The sequence below is a fragment of the Suncus etruscus genome, chromosome 19 (genome assembly GCF_024139225.1).
Source record: "Suncus etruscus isolate mSunEtr1 chromosome 19, mSunEtr1.pri.cur, whole genome shotgun sequence".
Classification (NCBI taxonomy): Eukaryota; Metazoa; Chordata; class Mammalia; order Eulipotyphla; family Soricidae; genus Suncus; species Suncus etruscus.
In genome coordinates, this window is record NC_064866.1 from 4629801 (window position 1) to 4653923 (window position 24123).

The 24123-nt window shown below is 36.4% G+C and overlaps 1 protein-coding gene across 1 annotated transcript in view; it reads left to right on the top strand.

The window, feature by feature from the left end:
* The window catches only part of TBX15 (T-box transcription factor 15), a 134414-nt gene that overhangs the window by 70083 nt on the left and 40208 nt on the right, over window positions 1–24123 (top strand). The window contains exons 2-5 of the mRNA XM_049765918.1: window positions 8702–8915; window positions 13846–13947; window positions 16144–16315; window positions 17872–18039. Of these exons, the coding sequence (XP_049621875.1) occupies window positions 8702–8915; window positions 13846–13947; window positions 16144–16315; window positions 17872–18039 (656 nt within the window). The remainder of the gene's footprint in view (window positions 1–8701; window positions 8916–13845; window positions 13948–16143; window positions 16316–17871; window positions 18040–24123) is intronic.

The following is a 24123-nucleotide window of genomic DNA, read 5'->3' on the forward strand; positions in this document are numbered from 1 at the left end:
CCCAAGGATAAGGTCCATTAATCTTTGACAAAGGGAACAATAACTTGAAATGGAATAAAGAAAGTATCCAGCAAATGGTTTTGGAACAATTGAATAATTATTTATAAGAAATTAAAAATTGCTCTATAACTACACCTTACTCAAAAGTCAATTCAAAGTGGATCAAAGACTTTGATATTATACCTGAGTCCATAAATATTATAGAGTAAAACATAAGCAGAACACTCCAAGACTTAGACCTCAAAAAAGTCTATGATGATAGGATGTCAATAGCAAGGACTATAGACTCAAGTCTGAATACCTGGGACTACATCAAACTAAATAGTTTCTGTATGACAAAAGAAACACAGGCTAAAATTAAGACGGTTAACTGAGTGGAAGAAAATATTTGCACTCAACACATTATATAAAGGTTTGATAGGGTATACAATCCCAAAAGTTGTCTCCACAAAATCTAAAAACCCCATCAAAAATGGGGAGAGGAAGTGAACCAGACACCTCTCTGAGAAAGAGCAACAGATGGCCAACAGGCACATGAAAGAAAATGCTCTTCATTACCTATAATTAGGGAAATCCAAATCAAGACAACAGTGATATGTTACTTACAACAGTGAATATGGTACATATCAAAAATTCTGGAGACAATTTGTATTGGAGAGGATGTGGTAAGAAAGGAACTCTCATCCACTGCTGATGGGAATGCTGCCTGGTCTAGCCCCTATGGAAAATAGTATGGAGGGTTCTCAGTAAGTTAAAAATCAACCTGCCATGTAACACAGCAATCCCTATTTTGAGTATCTATCCTCAGGACAGAAAAACTAATCCAAAAGGATGTATACATCTCACTATTCATTACAGAACTCAGTCCAAAAGCTAAAAGTTGGAATCTACCTAAATGGCTAACACCAGATGAATAGACAATGAAGATGTGGTACATATATACAATAGAATACCATAAGAAATGATGCAAATTATGCAATTTGCTGCATCATGTATGGAACTGGAAGATATGTTAACTGAAGTAAGCCAGAAGAAGGATAAATACTGAATGATATCACTTATATGTGGTACTTAGAATACCTGCATGAAGAAATGCAATATGTTTATGTGGGAGTCATCCCCAAAACTCTTGGGCCACAAAATAGTGAGAAGGAAAAAAATTGAGTGGAAGAAGAGAAACACAAATATAAAAGGATGGGGAACAGGACCTAAGGGGTCTCAGGGTATTGACAGTGTTACAAAAAAGGACAGATCAAAATATGCATGCCAACATCAACAGCAGTAAAATTATGAGACCCAAACTTTATAAATAAAAACTTAAAATAGGCCTGTTACACTTACAGAGTGTGTGTGAGAGCAGGGATGGTGGGAACATTAGTGAAGGGAGATCAATACTGGTAGTAAAATTGGCCCTGCAACATTGTATGCTTGAAACCCCACTATGAAGAACTCTTGGTAAATCACAATGGTTTCAATAAATATTTTAAAAAAGATGCCATATCTGTTTTGTAGGGTCTTATTATTACTAATATTTTGTATAAATTGAGAATTTGATTCATTAAATTAATCTACTTTCTATGGGAACATAGTATTGGTCTTTCTACTTCTGGGCTTGAAGGAGATCAAATTTAGATTCTATTTAGTCCAGGGTATAAAATTATATGCTTATATCTATATATAAAACACACTTATAAATCATTTTTTTTCTCATGAAGATTTTGACTAGATAAGTGATTGTGAATATAAGGGACATGGAAAGGCAAAGCCTTGGCCTAAATACAAGAAGACCCTACCCCTGAAGTTTCCTGGCATAAGACCAACTCTAGGCTCCAGGCAAACTAGTTTGTCAAATTCAAGTCATTGTCTGTAGTGCCATTACACTTTTATTTTTCACACAGTATTTGTTGTTGGTATCATGTTTCTGTATTGAAGATCCTGGAAATTGCATATCCTGCATTGCAGTCAGGGTGGTGCGGAGCGTCCTCTCATTTCACTTCACAATTAAAGGGCAATGCAGAGAGACCTGTCCTGTAAGCATGTCGTTATTGTTGTCAAGTCTTCTTAGTGTTAAGGGAAGTATCTTTTGAGCAGTTCAATGTCAGTGCAGTGGTAGGGTCTTCCCTGGTAGAGGATTGATTCCAGGTGTTGTTATAAAAAAAACCTTGTATGTTTCGTAGATAGCTTCCCTGGTTCAGGGGTGAATGGAGGATACCCATTCTTCTGAGGCCTGTGCCTCAATGTTCAGGGTGTAAGGTCCCATTGCGTTACAAGAGTTGTGTGTTTCAATCTCTATTAGATAAGAACTTATTTGTATGTATAGTATTTTCCCATTTTAATGTGCCTGTGTAAACAAGGAACAATGCCACATGGTGTTATTGGCACATATGGGGGTCATAACAACAAGTCCAACAATCCTCATGACATGGTTCAATCATAAGCATTAAACTGAGGGACTCTTTCACAAAAATTCCTTATTGAACAGCTCACAAAGAGAAGAAAAGATAAAAAGTGGGTAGAATCGTCACTGTAAAAGAATACTTAGTAAGAGTTATAGTTGTCAAAGAAAATACACTTAAAATATTCAAAAGATATATGTGTTCATTTTATGTCTTTTGAAATAGTAGGAGGTTGTTAAATACAATGCTCGACTTTGGTCTGTGTTTAGGACTGTGCAGTACTGAAGTTAAAAGGAGTAAATGTGGAGTACTGATGTTTGGGGGTGAGAGATTTAAGGAGTAATAATGAGCTTTGTAAGGTTGTGCAAAAGGGCAGAATCTGTTGGCAGAGGAGATTGGTCTTGGTGCCTAACAAGCTAAGAACTGAGGGTAAAGAGGGTTAGTTAAGGGGAGGATAATGAATCCATATTGGAAGATGAGGTAGTAGAAGGGGCTCTGGTGTGAGGGAGGGACAATATATCAAAAGGGCTACATACATTGTATAGATGAATTGTTTATGATTAGGCTTGGCAGTCAGAGAGGACCACTGTATAGGAAGTCATGTCTACATATAAACTGATTTCAGAGACCTATTTGAATGTTATCCTCCCAATCTAGGGCATTGCATTTTTTACCCTAGAAACAATCAAGAATTGAGAAAATTTTGGGGTGAAGTTAAAAAGAATGTGCCTACGTGCATTTGAAAATAAATAATAGTAAGAAAAGACCCTGAATGGGGTCCAGTATGCATACGACAGGAGTTTGTTTCCCCAACCATTCCCCCAGTGCCCGATTTACCAGACCTGGCCCTGAAGACAAGTCTGGCGTGGGGGGATCTCAGTCCCCTGGACTAAGTGGTAGCTCAGGGGGCCTATGGCTAGCTGTCCTGCCCAGAGTCCCCAACATACCAGTAGAAGACACCCAGAAGTCCTAGCATGTGGAGTCTTCTAATTTAGCCCCTGCCTCTGTAGTTTGTGTAAGCATAGGGGAGGGAGTTCTATACCCCACCCTCCCCGCAGGGCCCGATATACTAGACCTGGCCCTGAAGACCAGTCTGGCGTGGAGGGATCTCAGTCCCCTAGACTAAGTGGTCAGCTCAGGGGCCTATGGCTAGCTGTCCTGCCCAAAGCCCCCAACATACCAGTAGAAGACATGCAGAAATCAATGAAGTGAAAAACCAAAAAACAATCCGAAAGATCAACGAAAGCAGAAGTTGGTTCTTCGAAAAAATAAACAAGATTGATAGACCAATTGCAAAATTCACAAAGAGAGAGAGAAAACTGGTAACCCATATTAGGAATGAAAAGGGAGAGATCACGACAGATATTGCAGAGAACCAAAGGGTAATCAGAGACTACTTTGAGAAACTTTATGCTACTAAACATGAGAACCTGGAAGAAATGGAAAAATTCTGGACACTTATAACCTTCCACATTTAAGTAAGGAGGATGTAGCATATCTAAACACCCCCATCACTATTGAGGAAATTGAAACTGTAATCAAACATCTGCCCAAAAAGAAAAGCCCAGGCCCAGATGGATTTCCTAATGAATTCTTTCAAACTTTTCAAGAGGAGCTACTACCAATCCTAGCCAGGCTCTTCCATGAAATAGGAAAAACAGGGACACTCCCAAACAGCTTTTATGAAGCCAATATAACCTTGATACCAAAACCAGACAGAGATGCTGCCAAAAAAGAAAATTACAAACCAATATCCCTGATGAATGGTGATGCAAAGATCGTCAACAAAATCCTGGCAAATAGGATCCAATGCATCATCAAGAAGATCATACACTACGGCCACGTAGTTTTCATACCAGGAATGCAAGGATTGTTTAACATCTGTAAATCTATCAACATCATACACAACATCAACAACAAGAAAAATAAAAATCACATGATCATATCAATAGACGCAGAGAAAGCATTTGATAAGGTCCAACCCCATTCTTTTTTTTTTTTTTTTTTTTTGGTTTTTGGGTCATACCCGGCAGTGCTCAGGGGTTACTCCTGGCTGTCTGCTCAGAAATAGCTCCTGGCAGGCACGGGGGACCATATGGGACACCGGGATTCAAACCAACCACCTTTGGTCTTGGATCGGCTGCTTGCAAGGCAAACACTGCTGTGCTATCTCTCCGGGCCCCTCCAACCCCATTCTTGATCAAAACTCTCAGCAAGATGGGAATGGAAGGAACCTTTCTCATTCTAATTGAAATCATCTACCACAAGCCAATGGCAAATATTATCCTCAATGGAGAAAAACTAAAAACCTTTCCTCTAAATTCTGGTAAAAGACAAGGCTGTCTGCTCTCACCACTCCTCTTCAACATATTACTGGAAGTGCTTGCTATAGCAATAAGGCAAGAAAAAGATATCAAGGGAATCCAGATAGGAAAGGAAGAAGTCAAGCTCTCATTGTTTGCAGATGACACGATACTCTACTTAGAAAACCCTAAAAACTCTACCAAAAAGGTTCTAGAAACAATAGACTCATATAGCAAGGTGGCAGGCTACAAAATTAACACATAGAAATAAATGGCCTTTTTATACACCAATAATAATAGGGAAGAGAAGGATGTCAAGAAGGCAATCCCGTTCACATTAGTGCCATACAAACTCAAAACCTTGGAGTCAACTTGACCAAAGACGTGAAGGACCTATACAAAGAAAACTACAAAGCCCTGCTCCAAGAAATAAGAGAGGACACACGGAAATGGAAACACATACCCTGCTCATGGATTGACAGGATTAACATTATTAAAATGGCAATACTCCCCAAAGCATTATACAGGTTTAATGCGATCTCCTTAAAAATACCCATGACATTCTTCAAAGAAGTGGATCAAACACTTATAAAGTTTATCTGGAACAATAAACACCCTTGAATAGCTAAAGCAATCTTAGGGAAAAGGAAAATGGGAGGCATTAGTTTCCCAAACTTTAAACTGTACTATATAGCAATAGTTATCAAAACAGCACGGTATTGGAATAAAGACAGACCCTCAAATCAGTGGAATAGGCTTGAGTTCTCAGACAATATTCTCCAGACATACAATCACCTAATTTTTGATAAAGGAGCAAGAAATCCTAAGGGAAAATCTCTTCAACAAGTGGTGCTGGCAGAACTGATTAGCCACTTTCAAAAAAGCAAACATAGACCCCCAGTTAACATCATGTACGAAGGTAAAATCCCAATGGATTAAAGACCTTGATATCAGACCTGATACCATAAGGTATATAGAACAACACATCAGTAAAACACTCCATGGCATTGAGACTAAAGTCATCTTTAAGGAGAAAACTGCACTTTCCAAACAAGTGGAAGCAGAGATCAACAGATGGGAATACATTAAGCTCAGAAGCTTCTGCACCTCAAAATAAATAGTGCCCAGGATACAAGAGCCACCCACTGAGAGGGAGAAACTATTCACCCAACACCCATCAGATAAGGGACTAATATCCAAAATATACAGGGCACTGACGGAACTTTACAAGAAAAATACATCTAATCCCATCAAATAATGGGGAGAAGAAATGAACACTTTGATAAAAAAAAAATACAAATGGCCAAAAGGCACATGAAAAAATGCTCTTGATCACTAATCATCAGGGAGATGCAAATCAAAACAATGATAAGATACCTTCTTACACCACAGAGATTGGTATACATCACAAAGAATGAGAACAATCAGTGCTGGTGGGGATGTGGAGAGAAAGGAACTCTTATCCACTGCTGGTGGAAATGCCGTCTAGTCCAACCTCTATGAAAAGTGATATGGAGATTCCTCCAAAATCTGGAAATTGAGCTCCCATTCGACCCAGCTATTCCATTCCTAGGGATATACTCTAAGAACACAAGAATACAATACAAAAATCCCTTCCTCACACCTATATTTATTGCAGCACTATTCACAATAGCCAGGCTCTGAAAACAACCAAGATGCCCTTCAACAGACAAATGGCTAAAGAAACTGTGGTATATATACCCAATGGAATATTATGCAGCCGTCAGGAGAGATGAAGTCATAAAATTTTTTTATACATGGATGTACACGGAATCTATCATGCTGAGTGAAATAAGTCAGAGGGAGAGAGAGACACAGAATAGTCTCACTCATTTATGGGTTTTAAGAAAAATAAGTCATTTTTGCAACAATCCTCAGAGACAATGAGAGGAGGGCTGGAACTTCCAGCTCACTTCATGAAGCTCACCACAAAGATTGGTGAGTGCAGTTATAGAAATAACTACACAGAGAACTACCATAATCATGTGAATGAATGAGGGAACTGGAAAGCCTGCCTGGAGTAATGGTGGGGGTTGGGTGTAATGGAGGGAGATTTGGGACATTGGTGGTGGGAATGTTGCACTGGTGAATGGTAGTGTTCTTTACATGACTGAAACCTAATCACAATCATATTTGTAATCAAGATGTTTAAATAAAGAAAAAAAGAATTGTAGCATTAGTCATGACATTTCATAACACTTTTCTCCTCGAGATAGGTAAATTATTAAAAATCTTTTTAGAGAGATTTTTTGAAAAAATTACAATATTCACTATAATGAGGTGTTTTTGAACATTAGGAACAAATGGGGTTTGGGAGTCCATTTGTTAGGAATTGGGATTGACTCTCTTTGGTCAAGTATGGGATGACATAATATTCGTCACTAAAAGATGTAGAGAGCAAGACTAGTTTGATTACTCAATAAACTGTTTCATCTTAAACTAGTAGCTCTACTTCTGTGCTTGAAGAAGATCAGAATTAGATTTATTTTAGTCCAGGGTATAAAATCATACACAAATATATATATCATAGTTATAAAACATCTTTTTTCTCATGAAGATGTTGACTAAATAAGAGTTTGTGCATAAACCAAATATACTGGTTATATTCCCAGTTATTTATTTAGAACTTCGGGCCAATTTTTTTTATATTGAATATATTCACAAAAGGTAAGAGACATTGCATTTTTGAAAAAACTGTGTAAATATATTTTTTCCAAAGATGCTGCTGTGGAATATGAATAATAAAAGAAAATTAATTGTAAATTGGTATAGGTTTTAGAAATTCTCAAGGTCAAAAAAGGCTGATAAAAAGATGGGCTGGATTTCTGTTTTATCCTAGTCTATGTCTAGGTCTTATGGTCAAGAGAAGAAAATTTTTGAGCATTGAAAATTGAGCTGTAAAAGTTTATTTCTGCATTGATTGATTGTTGTATCTATTTACTGAGAAAATAATAAGAATTTTAGATGTTAAGGATCCTTATTGCTTTAGAAGTAGACTTTTAGATTTGACTTGCAATATTATTCGTTCTGAGAATATTGTAAGAGATGATAGAAGTTTGTAAAATACCAAAGACATTTGACATTGGGCTTCTAAAAGTGTTAAATATTAAAAGTTATGGAAAATTCATCCTCTACTCCTTCTGTAAATACGAAAGACAATGGAAAAAAGTGACCATCTGGCTTTGCATGCAAGTCTTTATTTGGCTGCTCTCAATTCTACCTTCCTCTTTTTATCACTCCTCCCCTATGCCCATACTTCAGAATCTAATCAAGGTGTCTCCTGAACTCATTTATTCCCTTTGTTTCAATAGTCATTTGGGTAACTTTTTCCATATGCTTACATTCTTACCACATAACAGATCATATTTCCTATCCAAAATGAACTGATTGGATTCTTAGAAAAAGCTATTCATTCAAGTGTATGACAGAATGTTTTTAAAGATTCCCAAAACTCTTCATTACCTTTGATTATGGGTATATAAAAATGGGAAAATGTTGTGTCAAAAGATCAAGTGGTTTTCATTTAAAGAGATTGTTGCTTTTAGTTGTTGTTTTAAATAATCCACTTAGTCCTGTGGAGTAGTCTAATTTTGATTAAAACTATTTGGAATAGTCTGTAGTTCTTTTTCAAATGTTTTGTATTTGTTAATTTTATTGCTCCAATTTTGCTTCATTCTCTTCAACATGATCTCTCTGGTACCCTTTACTGTTCTGGAGCAATATTTTTCGATCGTTGCTAAATTTTACTAAATGCCAGATGCTGTGCTAGAAACACCAATCTTGAAAGGAGGTTGTAAATTACAAAAAAAAAAAAAAAACCTCAAAAAATTAAATAAATACCTGAGTGCTTTGCTTTGGAGCTTCCAGATGTATATCTCTTTGTTCATCTTTATCCCAGTCAGTGTTCTATCTTTTTGAACTAGAATGTTGTGGACAAGCTCATCTATTTTCTTATCTGGGTTTTAACGTTTTATTTTGCAGATTCTGAGCAGAGCACTGGTTCAGACTCAGAAGTGCTCACTGAGCGAACTTCCTGCTCCTTTGACACTCATACTGATCTGGCTTCGAGTGTTGCAGGCCCTGTGCCTGCTGCTATGTCATCCATGGAGGAAATACAGGTGGAGCTACAATGTGCTGACCTGTGGAAGCGGTTCCATGACATTGGGACAGAAATGATCATCACTAAAGCAGGCAGGTAAGGACACATTCCTTCGAATAATTGGATTCAAAAAACAGACAATGAAAATAGGCGCTATTACACTTTTCTTTTCATTCGAGATTATACACAATTTGGCGTAATCAAAGCAACCTATTATTTTCATGCAGAACAGAAAGACAAATCTCATAAGTCCTAAGGTGTCTTCATGAAGCTGTATTTTCCAACAAATATAGTATGTTGATTATTTTTTGTGAATTCAACACATCACAAAAAAAGGGATTATGTGAACAGGAAATCTTGTTTTCTTTCTATTCTGACATTCTTTTTTAATTTTTAGTAGTAAAATCCATTAAAAAGTATTATCAGGAATTTGTGAGTTAGGGAGAAGACAAATTTCAAGGTTTATTTTTTGGGTCACACATTAACTTTTGGCTGTGCACTCAGGAATTACTCCTGTTGATACTTGGAAAACCACATGAGATGCTGGGAAAAGAACCCAACTTGGCCACATGCAAGTCAAGCACTCTATCCATTGTACTATTATTACAACTTAAATGAAAAAAATTTAAAGGTCTATGTTCAATAACATTTCTTTATTGTTATTTGTGTTTTAATATATTCTTATTTTTGGGGAGCACACCTGGTGGTGCACTCTCAGGGTTTACTCCTAGATCTTCACTTAGAAATTGCTCCTGGCAGGCTCAGGGAGTATATGGGATGCTGGGAATTGAACCCAGTTCCATCCTGGTTTGACCATGTGCAAGACAAATGCCCTACTGTTGTGCTATCTCTTTGGCCCCTATTCTTATTTTAGATTCTGTCATACTGTGGTAGGGAAGAAACAAAAATTCAAGGGAGAAGCTTTTCCTATTTTTTCCAGTTTTTGGCATTAATGTAGGTTTGAGAGAAAGAAAGAGATGCTTTTGTTTAAAAACACAATTATCAAAGTTCCCTTTTGGGCTTTCACTTAATGCTCTTGGGTCAGTGTATTCTACATTCTATGTTATTTTAGTTTCTGATATCATTATTTACACTTAGCAAATGTAGTTTATCCAAACATCTATTTGAAGCCACCTATTTCTCATTTGGCAGTTTCCTCTGCGTTGTTTTCTTATCTATGTCCTTGCCTTGAGAATGGAATATATCCAAGCATTCTCAACAGATACACATCATTTTATTTGTTTGTTCTTGGACCATATCTGGCAACGTCCATAGGTTTCTCCTGACTCTGCATTCAGAAAATCCTCCTTGTGGTGCGTGGGAGACTATATGAAATGCTAGAGATTGAACCGCAGTCATCCATATGCAAGGCACGTGCCCTTCCTGGCGTACTATCACTCTGGCCACAGGAAACACATATTTTCTCTAGTTATATGTCTTTGTTTAGGTTTAAAAATATGTTCGCCCCTTCTATATTGAATTTTTTCTACTATAGAATGTTGTTACAATAATTGAGTTATTCAGGATCAGCTAAAATATGCAAAAGTATCTTATCTCTTGTAAGTTCTCTTGATTTTCTCTTGCCTTTACTCAGTTGATATCTTTTTTCCTATTTTCCTTTTTACAAAGCATCCTTTTAGATTTTAATTCCAATTTCTCTCTTATTAGTTGCATTGTATGCACAGATCTCTCTTAATTTACCTCTCAGAAAATTTTAGTCATCTTCTACTTGTCCTCACAAGAGGTGTAATTTTATTGAATAAGAATAATTGAAATTTACAAAGCCTTCAATCTTTGATCATACCAATAGAATCCGTGTAATCAGCACCACGGACAGAGGTTCCTGGGACATGAAAGAGAGAACAGTCTAAATTTAGTGATAAGATTAAAATGAAACACATCTCATTTTGTGAATATAACTTTTTTTCCTCTGAGTGTTATGACTTACTTGATAGTCTGTGATAAAATAGACATAAAAGGCAATTTTTGGTAAGTGTTTAAGAAGTCATTTCAAATAAAATGACAGATTTTTAAATCCCAGTATTTAGACCCCTGTTTTAAAGATTATCTCATTACTTAATTTTCTTTTATAGTTTATAGGGTTAAATGAATTACATGAGTTATATGACAAATTTGTTTTATGATTTGGATTTTGGAAAATTATGGCTGATTATTTGCACACACACACCCCAGCAATATATGTTCCGGGTCCACCCTCACACACCCACCAAAATATTAGTTTAAAACAATTTAAAAATTTCCTTTTACTTTTTTTTTGAGGGGAAGTACATCTGTCACAGCTCAGAACATATTTCTGGCTCTGTAGTGAGAGATAACTTCTAGTGGTATTCAGGGGACCATGTGGGGTGCCCTGAATCAAAACCAGATTGGTAATTGGCAAGGCAACAATCCTACCCACTATACTATGCTCAACCCTAAAACCTTTTTTAAAAGTTGGTTTTCTTCCTTTACAACAGTGAAATATATTAATGCTATACAGTATTAATAAATGGCTAGAGGAGTCACATGGTCTTTTTTGCCACACCCAGTGATGCTCAGGGGTTACTGCTGGCTTACACACAGAAATTACATCTAGTGGTGCTGGGGAGGGAGCTGGGGTGCCCTGGGATAGATCATCCATATGCAAATTAAGCACCACTCTCACTGGACTATCCTTCTGACCTCAGAATCACATTTTATTTCATGGATAATGTGATAATTATTGGCCGATTTTTTGGTTGTTGATTTTGGGTCATACCCAGCAGCACTCAGGGGTTACTCCTGGCTCTGCACTCAGAAATTGCTTCTGACAGATTCAGGGGACCACATGGGATGTCAAGAATCAACCCAGGTGTGCCCCAGGTCAGCCGCATACAAGGCAAACACTCTATCACTGTGCTATCTCTCTGGTCCCCAAGAAGAGAATTTCTGATGTATATTTAAATGTATAAGTAGAGTTTCTCAAACTTTTGGAAGTAATCAATGCATATAAAAGTACCCAACTTGAGGCATGGAACAATAGTAGAGCAAGTAGCGATCTTGTCTTGCATGTGGCCCCCTGAGTTTGCTCCCAGAATCCCATATGTTTATTCCTTGTTCCCCTTAAGCAGTGATTTCAACTGCAAAGTCATAAGTATACCCTGAGCACAGCCAGAGACACCTAAATCAAACAAAAACCATAAAGTGCCTATTTATGCTTGAGTGTTGGCTATCAGACTTTGCTAGTCTAACTTAAGAATAAACTATATGGCTTTTTTATTTAACTTGGAAAAATAGTAGATTATCTAAAATAATATACTTAGAAGTATCCGGAAAGTTGTATAGTGTGAAAGAAAGACTAAACATCACTATTTGCAATATTTGAGACTTATCAAGTCTTGAGTCAAAATCTACCGTCTTTCTTACACTTTCCCTTAAATATGATTATTATGTCATAGAACTATGTCATTAGCTGAGGATATTTGCTTTTTCTGTGTAACTTTTAATGGGTAGAGTGTGTGGTTAGCTGGGAAAGTCCATCACATCAACAACCAGTGAAGTGAACATTCGCAAGATGGCTGTCTGTGGTCTATGACCATGAAATGGAGCAAAGCCAATTAGGCTGTCTGTGGATCAAATCCGTGACCTTGACCTCATTAGCATTGTGCTCTGCCCCGCCTGACTAACTGGCCCCAGATGGTTTGGCTTAACGCAGTATTCTGTGTACAAGTACCCTAGAGCATATTGAAGGGAATCCCAAATTTTGAACTAAAAACTTTATGCCTGATTCTTAAATAAATGACATAACAAAAGAACTTGATGGCTTTCTTTTTCTTAGGGTAAAAGAATGACACTGAAACTCAATCCCTCTTTTGAGTTGCTTCCCCCTCTGCTTTTCAATTATAAGAGTAGTTGTAAAGTGCCATATCCTGACTCTCTTTGCTTTGGAAAGTTTAACAAGTCACTGTGGTAAAATCTAGGACATTATTGCCTAGAGGACACTATAATTCATTTTGGTTCATGCTCGTTACGCAGGTTCCTTCCTCTGACATACACAATGATCTGAGATTCTGAGGACATTCATCTACAGATATATGCATTAAAAACTTTGGTGAACCTTCATTTGGGGGCTTGTAGGAACTTTTACATTTTTGTCTTGCAAAATTTTTTAGAGTTTTCAGTTTTATTTTATTTTTTTTGAGTCATACTCAGTGATGCTCAGGACTTATTTCTGACATTGCATTCAAGATCACTTCTGGAAAGGCTTGGAGATACATAAAATTTGATTATATGCAATTCAAATGCCCTACCCACTGTATTATTGCTCGGGACTCAAAGAGTTTTAAAATGTATGTTTATTTATGTATTAAATTTGTGAGAAAATATACTATTTTTCTAGACCCTAAAATAAGATTTTAAAGTAAGTTATTGACCTTATAACTTGAAATATTAAACTTCAGTAATAAAATTTCCAAAGACCTTTTTAATTTTCTGTCAAATTTGTGTTTGTGTTTATTCAGTTTGTGTCTGAAGATCCAAGGCTCGCTGTCTGAAGAGGTTTTGGCTTTGGCAGTGATTATTTTTCTAGAATGGTCATTTTACAATAAACTCAATAAAAAATTTCATGATTACTTACAAAAAAATTGTGATAATCTTCTTGAATAATATGAAGAGTATAAGTACTTATATTATCCTCTAGTACTTTAAGTATAAAAGTATAGGTATAGTCAAGAGTTACATATAGTTTAATAAAAATAAATATAAAATATATATTGATGGAACATTTGGAATTGGTGATATACAGCTGGCTATCACATGTATCATTTGAGTGTAAAATCACCAAATGGGTCAATTTAAGTTAAGATATGTGATGTTAGCAATAGAACTCTTTAGCATATTTTCTAGTAATAATTTCCAAAGTAAAAAAGATATCAGCCAAATGATAGTCTAACCATGGGCTTTGGTATGCCAAGTATTCCCTGTAAAAATGAGAGTCTTTAAGCTTTTACTCCTGCTATTTCCTTACTATCATATTTTCCTTTCATAGGAGGATGTTCCCTGCCATGAGAGTGAAAATCACTGGTTTAGATCCACATCAGCAATACTACATAGCTATGGACATTGTGCCTGTGGACAATAAGAGATACAGGTAATAATGATTACATGAGATAAAATTGTGAGCTTCATTAGCATTTCAGTATAGTGCTATTATTTATTTATTTTTTGGCCACACCTTGCAGTCCTCAGGGCTGGCTTTCTCTTCCCTCTGCACTCAGACATGGCTTAGGTAACAAGCACTATGCATCACTGAGAATAAAATCCAGTTGGATGTACTCAAGCCAAGTGCTTAAACCACTGCTCCATCTTCCTGCTTCCCAAGACTGGTCCTTAAACTCATGAAATGAAACCATTTACAAGCGAAGTTTTAGGAAACAAGAAATAGAGGTAGGCTACATTAGTTGTAGATAGTAGCTAAGAAGGTCAGCTATGTAGTGTTTTTTAGAGTAGTAAAAAAATCAAATGGATGTCCAAGTTTAAAACTCAGTTAACATGAAATATATTTAACATTTTTGTATAATTAACTTTCTGAAATGTTAATAAGCTGATAGAAGGAAGGAAAGTGAACCAATATAGTACATTGAGTTGTTTATCTGATGAATTTCTTATGGAGATTGGTCATAGAGTCAAGAAGAATATCTGTTTAGAATATTGTACATTAATGTAGGTTATTAGCAAGTTTGTCCAATAAATTTCTTTATAAGTCATAAAAAGCCAAGTTTATGTTTGTTGTATACCTTAAACATTGCTCTTACTGAAACAAACTGTGATACAATTAATTTCTGAAGATTTCAACCATACCAATGACTCATGGATTATCTTGCAATCTATAAAGTTTGAGATCTTTGCCACTATGTCCTTGACTGTTTAACTGAGAGATAAAATAGGGAAGAACAATACTAACATGATAGTGGGAAAGAACTGGCTAAAAATGATGTAACCTGCATGCATGATTTAGGAAGGGAGGTGTTCTACTTTTGATATAAGAATCTTGAGAGTTGGGATTTGTGTTGAGTGTTTCTATTTGCCAAAGATCAGGTTTCATGTTATATTTTTTAGAACAGAGAAACAAGAAGAAGTCATATTTACGAATTAAACTCCCAAGAAAACTCATTATTACATTCAACAGACAAGTCTAGAAAGCTGACTTCATTTACTACCACTACATCTCTTTATAGTGGATTTGGGGGGAAATAATGCGGAGGATCATAGCATTTTAAAATAGTATTTACAAAGACAACAGCAAATGAGAAGATTTGATAATGTTTCTGATGGTACAAAGACCAATGCTCTCCCTTTCCAGAGTCATGACCCTGAATTCATATTATTGTGTTTGGTTTGGGATCATGCCCAGAGGTGCTCAGGGCTTCCTCACGGCTCTGCATTCAGAGATTACCCGTGAAGGGGTTTGGGGGACATATGTGGTGTTGAGGATTGAACCCAGGTCTGCCACATGCAAAATAAGTGTCCTACCTGCTATAGTATGGCTATGGCCCAATTTTCAGCAAGGAAATAGTTAACAAGCAAGAGGCTTAAAGGGCCTCTCCACATGGTTGTGTTTTTTTTTTTTTTGGACATTATGGAAGATGTTTTTAATAAGGAGCAAAATGCTGAACAAGTTGCCAATGGATTATATGGTTTGCATTTTAAAGGTGAAAGGTTGCCGTAAATTACTTTTTGCATAGTTAGACACATGGGTTGAGGAACCTGTGTGCACAGAGGGGCTCAGGAAAAGAGAATAGGAGAAGGAAGAAAGAAAAAGGATTATGAGAATGTTTTCCTTGTGAGAGCTGCAGCTTTGATCATTAGCCACAATACCTTCCTCCTCTCCCCCAATTCATCTTGATCTGTATTTTCATTTCAAAGTCATTTTCCTTGAGTCTCTATTTTTTCCTGGTCTTTTCTCTTTTCTCTTATATTTCTTCTTTTATAAAAAAATTTTATTGTAAACAAAGTGAATTACAACTATTTCACAGTAATATTTAAGGTACATAGTGACAATGAATCAGGGGCATTCCACCCCAAGTGTTGTCTTCCTTCCGCCCCTGTTCCCAGCATGCATCTCTTATCTCCCTCCTTTGCCCCCCAAAATGCTATTGTAACTGGTCCCCACTTGCTGTAGATTGGGTATCAATTCTGTTGTCATTGACTTTGGGTTTGGTATTTAATTTGAATATTTCTACTCAATTTTCATACAACTGTTGATCCCAACCCTTCCCGATTTTACTTGTATCCTGGGTCTCTGATTGCTTTGCATCTGTCTCTGACTTCTCTTTCTCTCTCTCAGATATGTGTATCATAGCTCAAAGTGGATGGTGGCTGGCAATGCAGACTCCCCGGTACCCCCAAGAGTTTATATCCATCCTGATTCTCTAGCTTCTGGAGACACTTGGATGAGACAGGTGGTTAGTTTTGACAAACTCAAGCTGACCAACAATGAATTGGACGATCAAGGACATGTGAGTTGAAGAATCCTATATTTCTCTCCTTTTTATCTCCCTTTCTGTCTTAATGAGGGGTTGTTGCAAACTTTGAAATTGGCAAAGTAAAAATCTCTATGTCACTTTAAGTCACTTAAAATAAACAAATATGTTTCTTCTTGTTTTTTTTTCCTGTTGAAAATTTATTACAGATTTAATGTTTACCAAATCTGTGCTTTGCCTTAACTTGTATGATTCAGAAAGAGCTTTTATTTAGGGACTCACAGTTCAGTTAACTAGAAACAAACACAAATCAAACTAAAAGAGAAACAAAAAAAATTAAGGAGAAACAAACACAAATCAAACAAAAAGAAAGAAATCATGACATTTAGTGGAATAACTCAAAAGGCAATAAACTCAGGCAAATAACTGAAGTGACATTTCTGGACTTTTTTTAAAAAAACTATTTATTTATTTATTTATTTATTTATTTATTTATTTATTTATTTATTTATATATTGGTTGATTCATTGGTTTTGGGGCCACATTTAGCAGTGCTCAGGGGCCACTCCTGGCTCTGAACTAAGAAATTGCCCCTGGTTGTCTGGGAAACCATATGAGATTCTGGAAGTCAAACTGGACCCTTCTAGGGTCAGATGAATGCAAGGCAAAAGCCCTACAGCTGTGCTATCTCTCCGGTCCAAATTCTGGATGATTTTTAAAGAAACTTTTACATTTAGAGGTAAAGCATAAGTTTTAAGAACTTTCAGGTACAATTGGACTACCTGATATTGTTATTATTATTATTTATTATTATTATTTTGGTTTTTGGGTCACATCTGGCTGCACTCAGAGGTTACTCCTGGCTCTGCACTCAGAAGTCACTCCTGGCAGGCTCAGGGGACCAGATGGGAGTCAGGAATCAAACTGGGGTCCATCCTGTGTTGGCCATAAGCAAGGCAAATGCCTTACCGCTTTGCTATCGCTCCGGCCAATGGACTACCTGATATTATTATCTTTGGCAGTAGAAACATGTTTTCTCTGAAGTTTAGGATCTATCTTGGATGCTATAAGAGGACTGAAGAATCTAAAGTCATGATTTCCATTTGGAAAGAAATAATAATTTGGAAGAAGGGACAACACTCATACCATTTTCCTCATGTGACAGAAGATGGTGTCCAGAAGTTCAATAACAAAATGCAAATCACATATAGAAATTAAAGACAGCATGCTGAAAATTTGAAACAGGAGGGAACTGTCACTTGGCAGAAGTTCTGAGACCTTGTAGCTGAGGGTTGTCTTTGTTACCAAAACAGTCACTCAACATTTAACCAATTAATGAAAAACTATTAAATTTACTTCCACCTCCAGTGATTGGGATACTCTGTTAAATAGCTTTAAGGTATTACTGTCCAATCACTGAGTTCCTCCTACCAGAAAAAGTATATTGTTTTCCAGTTTATTGAATATCCATCACTCCATCTATGCTTCTACAACATGCTTCTTCTATCATATGTTTTATTTTAGATGAGAACCTGGAAAAAAGTTGGAAGGATAGAATCATGTTGGCATCATATCTTCTCTTCTCATTTCAGATTATTCTGCACTCTATGCACAAATACCAACCTCGAGTTCATGTGATTCGCAAAGATTTCAGCAGTGACCTTTCTCCTACCAAGCCTGTCCCAGTTGGGGATGGAGTAAAGACGTTCAACTTTCCTGAGACTGTTTTTACTACAGTGACAGCCTATCAGAACCAGCAGGTAAGAAGCTGACTTCTGACTTTCTTCTAGAACTGCTTTCAAATGAACTTTTTCATGCTTTCATTGAGAAATGCTTAGTGGCACTGATAAGATGGAATGAGGAGCACCAGACTTGCAGTGAACAAATGTCATTGGTGATGACAACTTGGTAATGCCTAGTAGCAGCTGACTCTAGATTTAGATCAGAGACAATATCTTTGACTATGTAATTTTCATTTCTCGCTGCTCTTATGTTCACAGTATTTATTAAATCTTAGCCAGTCAGTGATCTTTACCATTTGCAATTTCTTTGCAAGTACTAAGGTTTGATTGATATTTGTCCTTTATCTGCATTTTTTGCATATACCTTCCACAATTCTAAATCATTAAGATTCTAAAATTACAATAACCTCCATTTCCATTCATACTTCTAGAAAAAATTCATTTTCATGCATATCAACTTCAAGCTCATTTTTGTATTATTATTTGTCATATCTTCACTATTTGCATTAAAATGATTGAGAACATATGGTGTAACAGATTTGTAAGAGACATAGAATTGATTAAGACCTGGGGCCAGAGCAATAGTGAAGCAGTGATAGGACATTTGTCTTGCACATGGCTGACTCAGGACAAACTTGGGTTCTATCCCCAGCATCCCATATGGTCCCCCAAGCCAGTAGTGATTTCTGAGCGCATAGCCAGAAGTAACCCCTGAGCATCACTGGGTGTGGCCCCCAAAACAGAAAACAAAAACAAAACAAAACAATAAAGAATTGATTAAGGCCTATTTACCCTTTATGACAAAACAGTTTAGTTGAATAGATGATATATCTAATGACAAAATGAAGTAATTTCATGACAGAGATATATAGATAGGCTTCAGAAAACCACTCTTTTTTAACATGAAATGTTTTTGCTTATTTTGTTTAAAATCATAACTCACAGAAAAGCGAAAGCAATCCTTAAGGAAAATAAATGGGATTCCCAAAATTTAATCTTCACTAAAAAGCTATAGTAATAAGAACTGCGTGGCACTGGAACAGATCAATAAAATAGAATTGAGTACTAAGATGTATTTGTTGTTAATTTATAATAAAAAGATTGTGTGTGATTTGGAGCAAGGTGATCTTTATTAACAAATAATGTTCAGAAAATTGGGTATCCAGGTGCAAAAAAAAATAAAATTAGACTCTTTTTCACACAATTTTAAATATAAGACTGCATGCTTTTATTTCAGATCTGCTTAGCAAAATGAGAATTTAATATAGTACTCAGTCCATTTTTTATTGGTGATGACGCTCATTTTCCTGACAATGAGAGTAAATGAGGGAAACATTTATTTACTAACCATTTACCAAGTGCTTACAATATGCCATGCGGATTCTATAGTTGTTCTTTATTTTTAGAAGAATTTATATACAAACTGATTCCAATAAAATTTAATCTCTATATGGGATTAGACGTTCTCAGCAGCTGTCAAGTGTTTCCAAGTTCAGATTTGCCTTATGAGTACCACATTTGATCCAGAGTTGAGGAAGAACGTTAGTTTGTTTTGGGTGCTATTTAAAAATAAGTAAATCCTCTTAAATTCCTTGGTAAATCTTAGAGATTAGAGGGGCACTACAACCCTTACAGATTAAATTTAGTAACCAAGATTTTTCAAGCTCTGGTCAGAGATCTGAAAGCAATAAAAAAATATGGGGGGGGCGGGTGGAGACATAGCATAGAGGTAAGGTGTTTGCCTTGAATGCAGAAGGTCATTGGTTCGAATCCCGGCATCCACATGGTCCCCCGGGCTTGCCAGGAGCGATTTCTGAGCATGGAGCCAGGAGCAACTTCTGAGTGCTGCCAGGTGTGACCCCCAAAACAAAAAGCAAACAAATAAGCAAATAAACTTAAAAAATATGTGGGATTTTATTTGGGAAAGGCATACCTGACAATGCTTGGGGGCGACTCCTGGTGCTGTGTTTAGAGAATTGTTCTATCAGACTTGTGCATTCCAATCACCTGGTCAGTAGAAAAGATGAAGTCATGAAATTTGCTGTTATATGACTGGATCCGGGAATGTCATGCTGAGTAAAATGAGTCAAAGTAGGGGAACAGACACAGGGTGATCTTTCTGTTTGCATATTATATTGTAATATAGTAGGGGAGTAACAAATGCACTGAGATAATAGAAACTGAGGGTAGGAGATTGGGTCTTTCTTAGAAAGTTTGCTACGATGAGGGGAGGTAAGATAAGGTCAGAAAAGGAACCATTAGAAATAGTCTGGAGGAGGCTTAGGTTGTGAAAGGGGGTTAAGTGATATACATAATAATGCATTATTAATAATATACATGAATTCTTAAATAACAGTGACTACAGGAAAAACAAAGGACAAGTACCTTCCAGAATGCCAGTGAGGAAAAAGAGGGAAATTGAGGACATGAGAGGAATAAAGTGGACATAGTTGAAGGGATTGGTGCTTGAGCATGGTACTCCTGGAATTCAATCATGAATACCTCTGTAACTTCGTAATTTCATGGTGATTTAATTAATTATTAACTATTTTTAAAAAGCCTGTGAATTCCATAATTCACAGGATAGTATGCCTAGTATACATTCACTCAACCTATATATAGGCTTCTCTCTGGGTCTAACTTAGGGTTTTTGGAACAGCTAGCATTGAGATTGTTGATTGAGAAAAGGGGGAATACGAATCTAGATTTTAAAAAATAATTGATTGAAATTTCGGACATTAAAGAATATTCCATTTTCTCAATAGGTTAGTTCTATTTGTCTCATTAAGTTCTTGAGGCCAGGAAGGCTGAAATTGTGACCCGAATTAAAATGATAAAACCACAACTCATTATATTAATGAAAAACAACAACCAGAATTCTGAAATCGCTTTCATTTTCATTACTTAGAGGCATTTTCTTGCATCAGAATACATTTTGCAAGTATAAATATCTTTTTTATATCTGGACAAGGGTGAGGAAGTCATATTTTTAGGGGATGAGATAGTATTGTTAAAATGATGGTGTTTGGTAGCAGACATACCTTGGTTTGGTTTTTTAACTTTACCTTAATCAATTATGTGATATTGCGAAGGTTTCCTAACTCCTTTTAACATGTGTTTCCCAGACTGGAGATACATTTTCCCTAGAGGCTTAAAAAAGCTAGAATCAGGAACTTCCATAAGACCACTGACTCAAACTTGGCTTCTAATTACTAGTAAGCAACTTACATTGCCAAGTGACTGAACCTACAGGCAAAAACTGCAGTGTGAAGCAGAAGAAAATGTAAAGAAATATGATATGATAGCACAGCAGCGTTTGCCTTGCAAGCAGCCGATCCAGGACCAAAGGTGGTTGGTTCAAATCCCGGTGTCCCATATGGTCCCCCGTGCCTGCCAGGAGCTATTTCTGAGCAGACAGCCAGGAGTAACCCTTGAGCACCGCCGGGTGTGGCACAAAAAAAAAAAAAAAAAGAAATAGGATATGATCCATTATGGTAAAATGGATTGTTAGAAATGGAAATGTTGGGGCCAGAGAGATAGCACAGCGGTAGGGCGTTTGCCTCAAATGCAGAAGGACGGTGGTTTGAATCCCGACATCCCGTATGGTCCCCTGAGCCTACCAGGGGCGATTTCTATTTCTGAGCATAGAGCCAGGAGTAGCCCCTGAACTCTGCTGGGTATGACCCCAAAACAAAGCAAAACAAATAAACCAACAAAAAGAAATAGAAGTGTTGCTTTAGCTCTTGAAGAACTTTTTAGCAAATAAAGTAATTCCTATTTTGATCTTGACTTTCATGTCATATCAGAGAATTAATGCTGTGCTGATATTTACAATGATCAGTACCATTACTGTTCACTTTAAAATCAAGGCAACAGTTTATGTTATTTTATTATATAACAGTATATGTTATTTTATTTTGTCCTTTTAACTTTTACATAATATTTTATTTAATTTATAAAAATCATATTGGTGGGGTACAGTATGTTTATTTTTGGTATATTAAAGTAATATAATGTCAGTGCGGATTATGCAAAGATTAGAGGAACCATTTGAATGGCTATAAAATTCTCAAGCCCAGAGTCTGAGTAATACAGCATTTTCCTTCCACATGGAAACCCAGATCTTTGATCCCTTACATCTTATATAGTCCCCTGATCCTATCAGGATTAAGTCCTGAGTGCAGATTCAGGAGTAATCCCTGAGCACTTCTATGTTTGGCCCCCAAAACAAAACAAAACAAATTCTGAATCCCAGAAATTTCTAATTTTGAAGGTGAACATTTTTGCTTCCATAATTTTATTTTTGCCTCTATAAAACTATTGTTGTCTTATAGTACATTCTACAGACTATGTACTTCAAAAAGCCAACACACCTCTGCTAACCAATTTTCTTCTTTTATTTATTTTAAATAATATATTTATTTAAGCACCATGATTACAAGCATGATTGTAGTTGGGTTGATATATCCGTGATTCTGTTTCATTGGGTGGATATAAATTGTGGACAAGCATAAAGAGTTTCACTTTAATAAAAAATTTTTTTGTTTGTTTTTGGACCACACCCACACCCAACAGTGCTCAGGTCTTAATCTTGACTCTGCATTTAGGGATCACTTTTGGCATGGGCTCAGGGGACCATAAGGAGTGCTTGGGATTGAGCCCCAATTGTTTGCATGCAAGGCAAGTGCCCTACTTTTTGCACTACTGCTCCAGCCCCTGTGAAATTTATATTTGGAGAAGGGGTCTTGGGCCACATTCTTTGTGTTCGGGGACCATATATGGTGCCAGGTATTGAACTCGGATTGTCTATGTGAAATGCATGTCCTTTTTCTTCTACACTATCCCTCCTACCCCTCATGAAATTTTATTTTGCTTCTCTTCTCCCTCTCTCTGACCTTCCTCCTTCTCTTAGTAGCCTGTAGACTCAGTTATTATTATAAGTGCTATTTGCTCTCAAAGTTCTAACTTGGCAGGCCTATGGTAGAGAGTAAGATACATTATACCTGAAATATCATCATGAAGAATAAGGTGATAGAAGTGAGAATGGAGGCTACACTTTATATTTCTTGGAAAAACAGGTCCTCATATTATTAGCCAAAAATGTCTATTGCAGTCTTTTCTAAATGGAGAAAAGTGCTGAAGCTTGATGCTTTTTCCACATCAAGTTTGATGCTTTTTCAAGCAGGAAAGCAGATCTCAAAAACACACAGCTTGTATTTTAAGTAGCACATGGTCTTATTTCTTGATGAGAATTGTCTACATATACCAAGTTGAAAACCTAAAACCATAGCCAGTTTTGTGTAAGCAAATCCAAGAGTTTTTTGAGCTGCTCATTATATGCTCACAAAATTTTTTTTCGACTCTTGAATCGAATCAGCATATAATAGGTTTCATATGGGCTAAGTTTACTTTTTTATCTTGATGAAACACCTTTCAAACAATATGAGGTTCAAAATAAAAGTTAAGTGTTAAAAAGAGAAAAGGGTCTCCCAGCCTTGAGCTGGGAATCATATTCAGGATATTCAAGTTTTATTCTCTTAGTAAGTTATGCTGTTCTTAGCAAGTTATGTCTGTTATGTGCATTCTGACATATGCATCATTTATTGATTTCCTCTATGTTTATTGACTTCCTCTACCAGGTAAAAATGATTAAAATTAATGGTGCAAACCAGCAACCACACCCTATATAGCTTAGTCTTTAATGACTCAGACTCCACAAATCAATAAAGGTAATAGAAATAAAATCAGTGAGAAAAAATTCTTACTAATCTGTATATTTCCTTCATTTATTCTCACCATTAGACCATGTGGAATACAACTGCTATAGCAATAAATTAGCTGCACAGGAAGTTACTCTAGACTTGATTTAGACTGGAAGAGCATTCAAGATTTGTTTCATGAAAGCAAATAAATTGAGGGAATTTTTCGCTCTACGTTTTCTGAGATTTGTTATGACCTCAAGTCTGATGATCACTATTCAACATGACACCATTTATTCATTTATTCATTCATAAATTGAGATTTCGAATGAAGATTCAGCTATATAAATGCTAGAGAAAACAGTATTTTTCTCTTAGTGTTGAGTGAGAATTTGGTACCTGA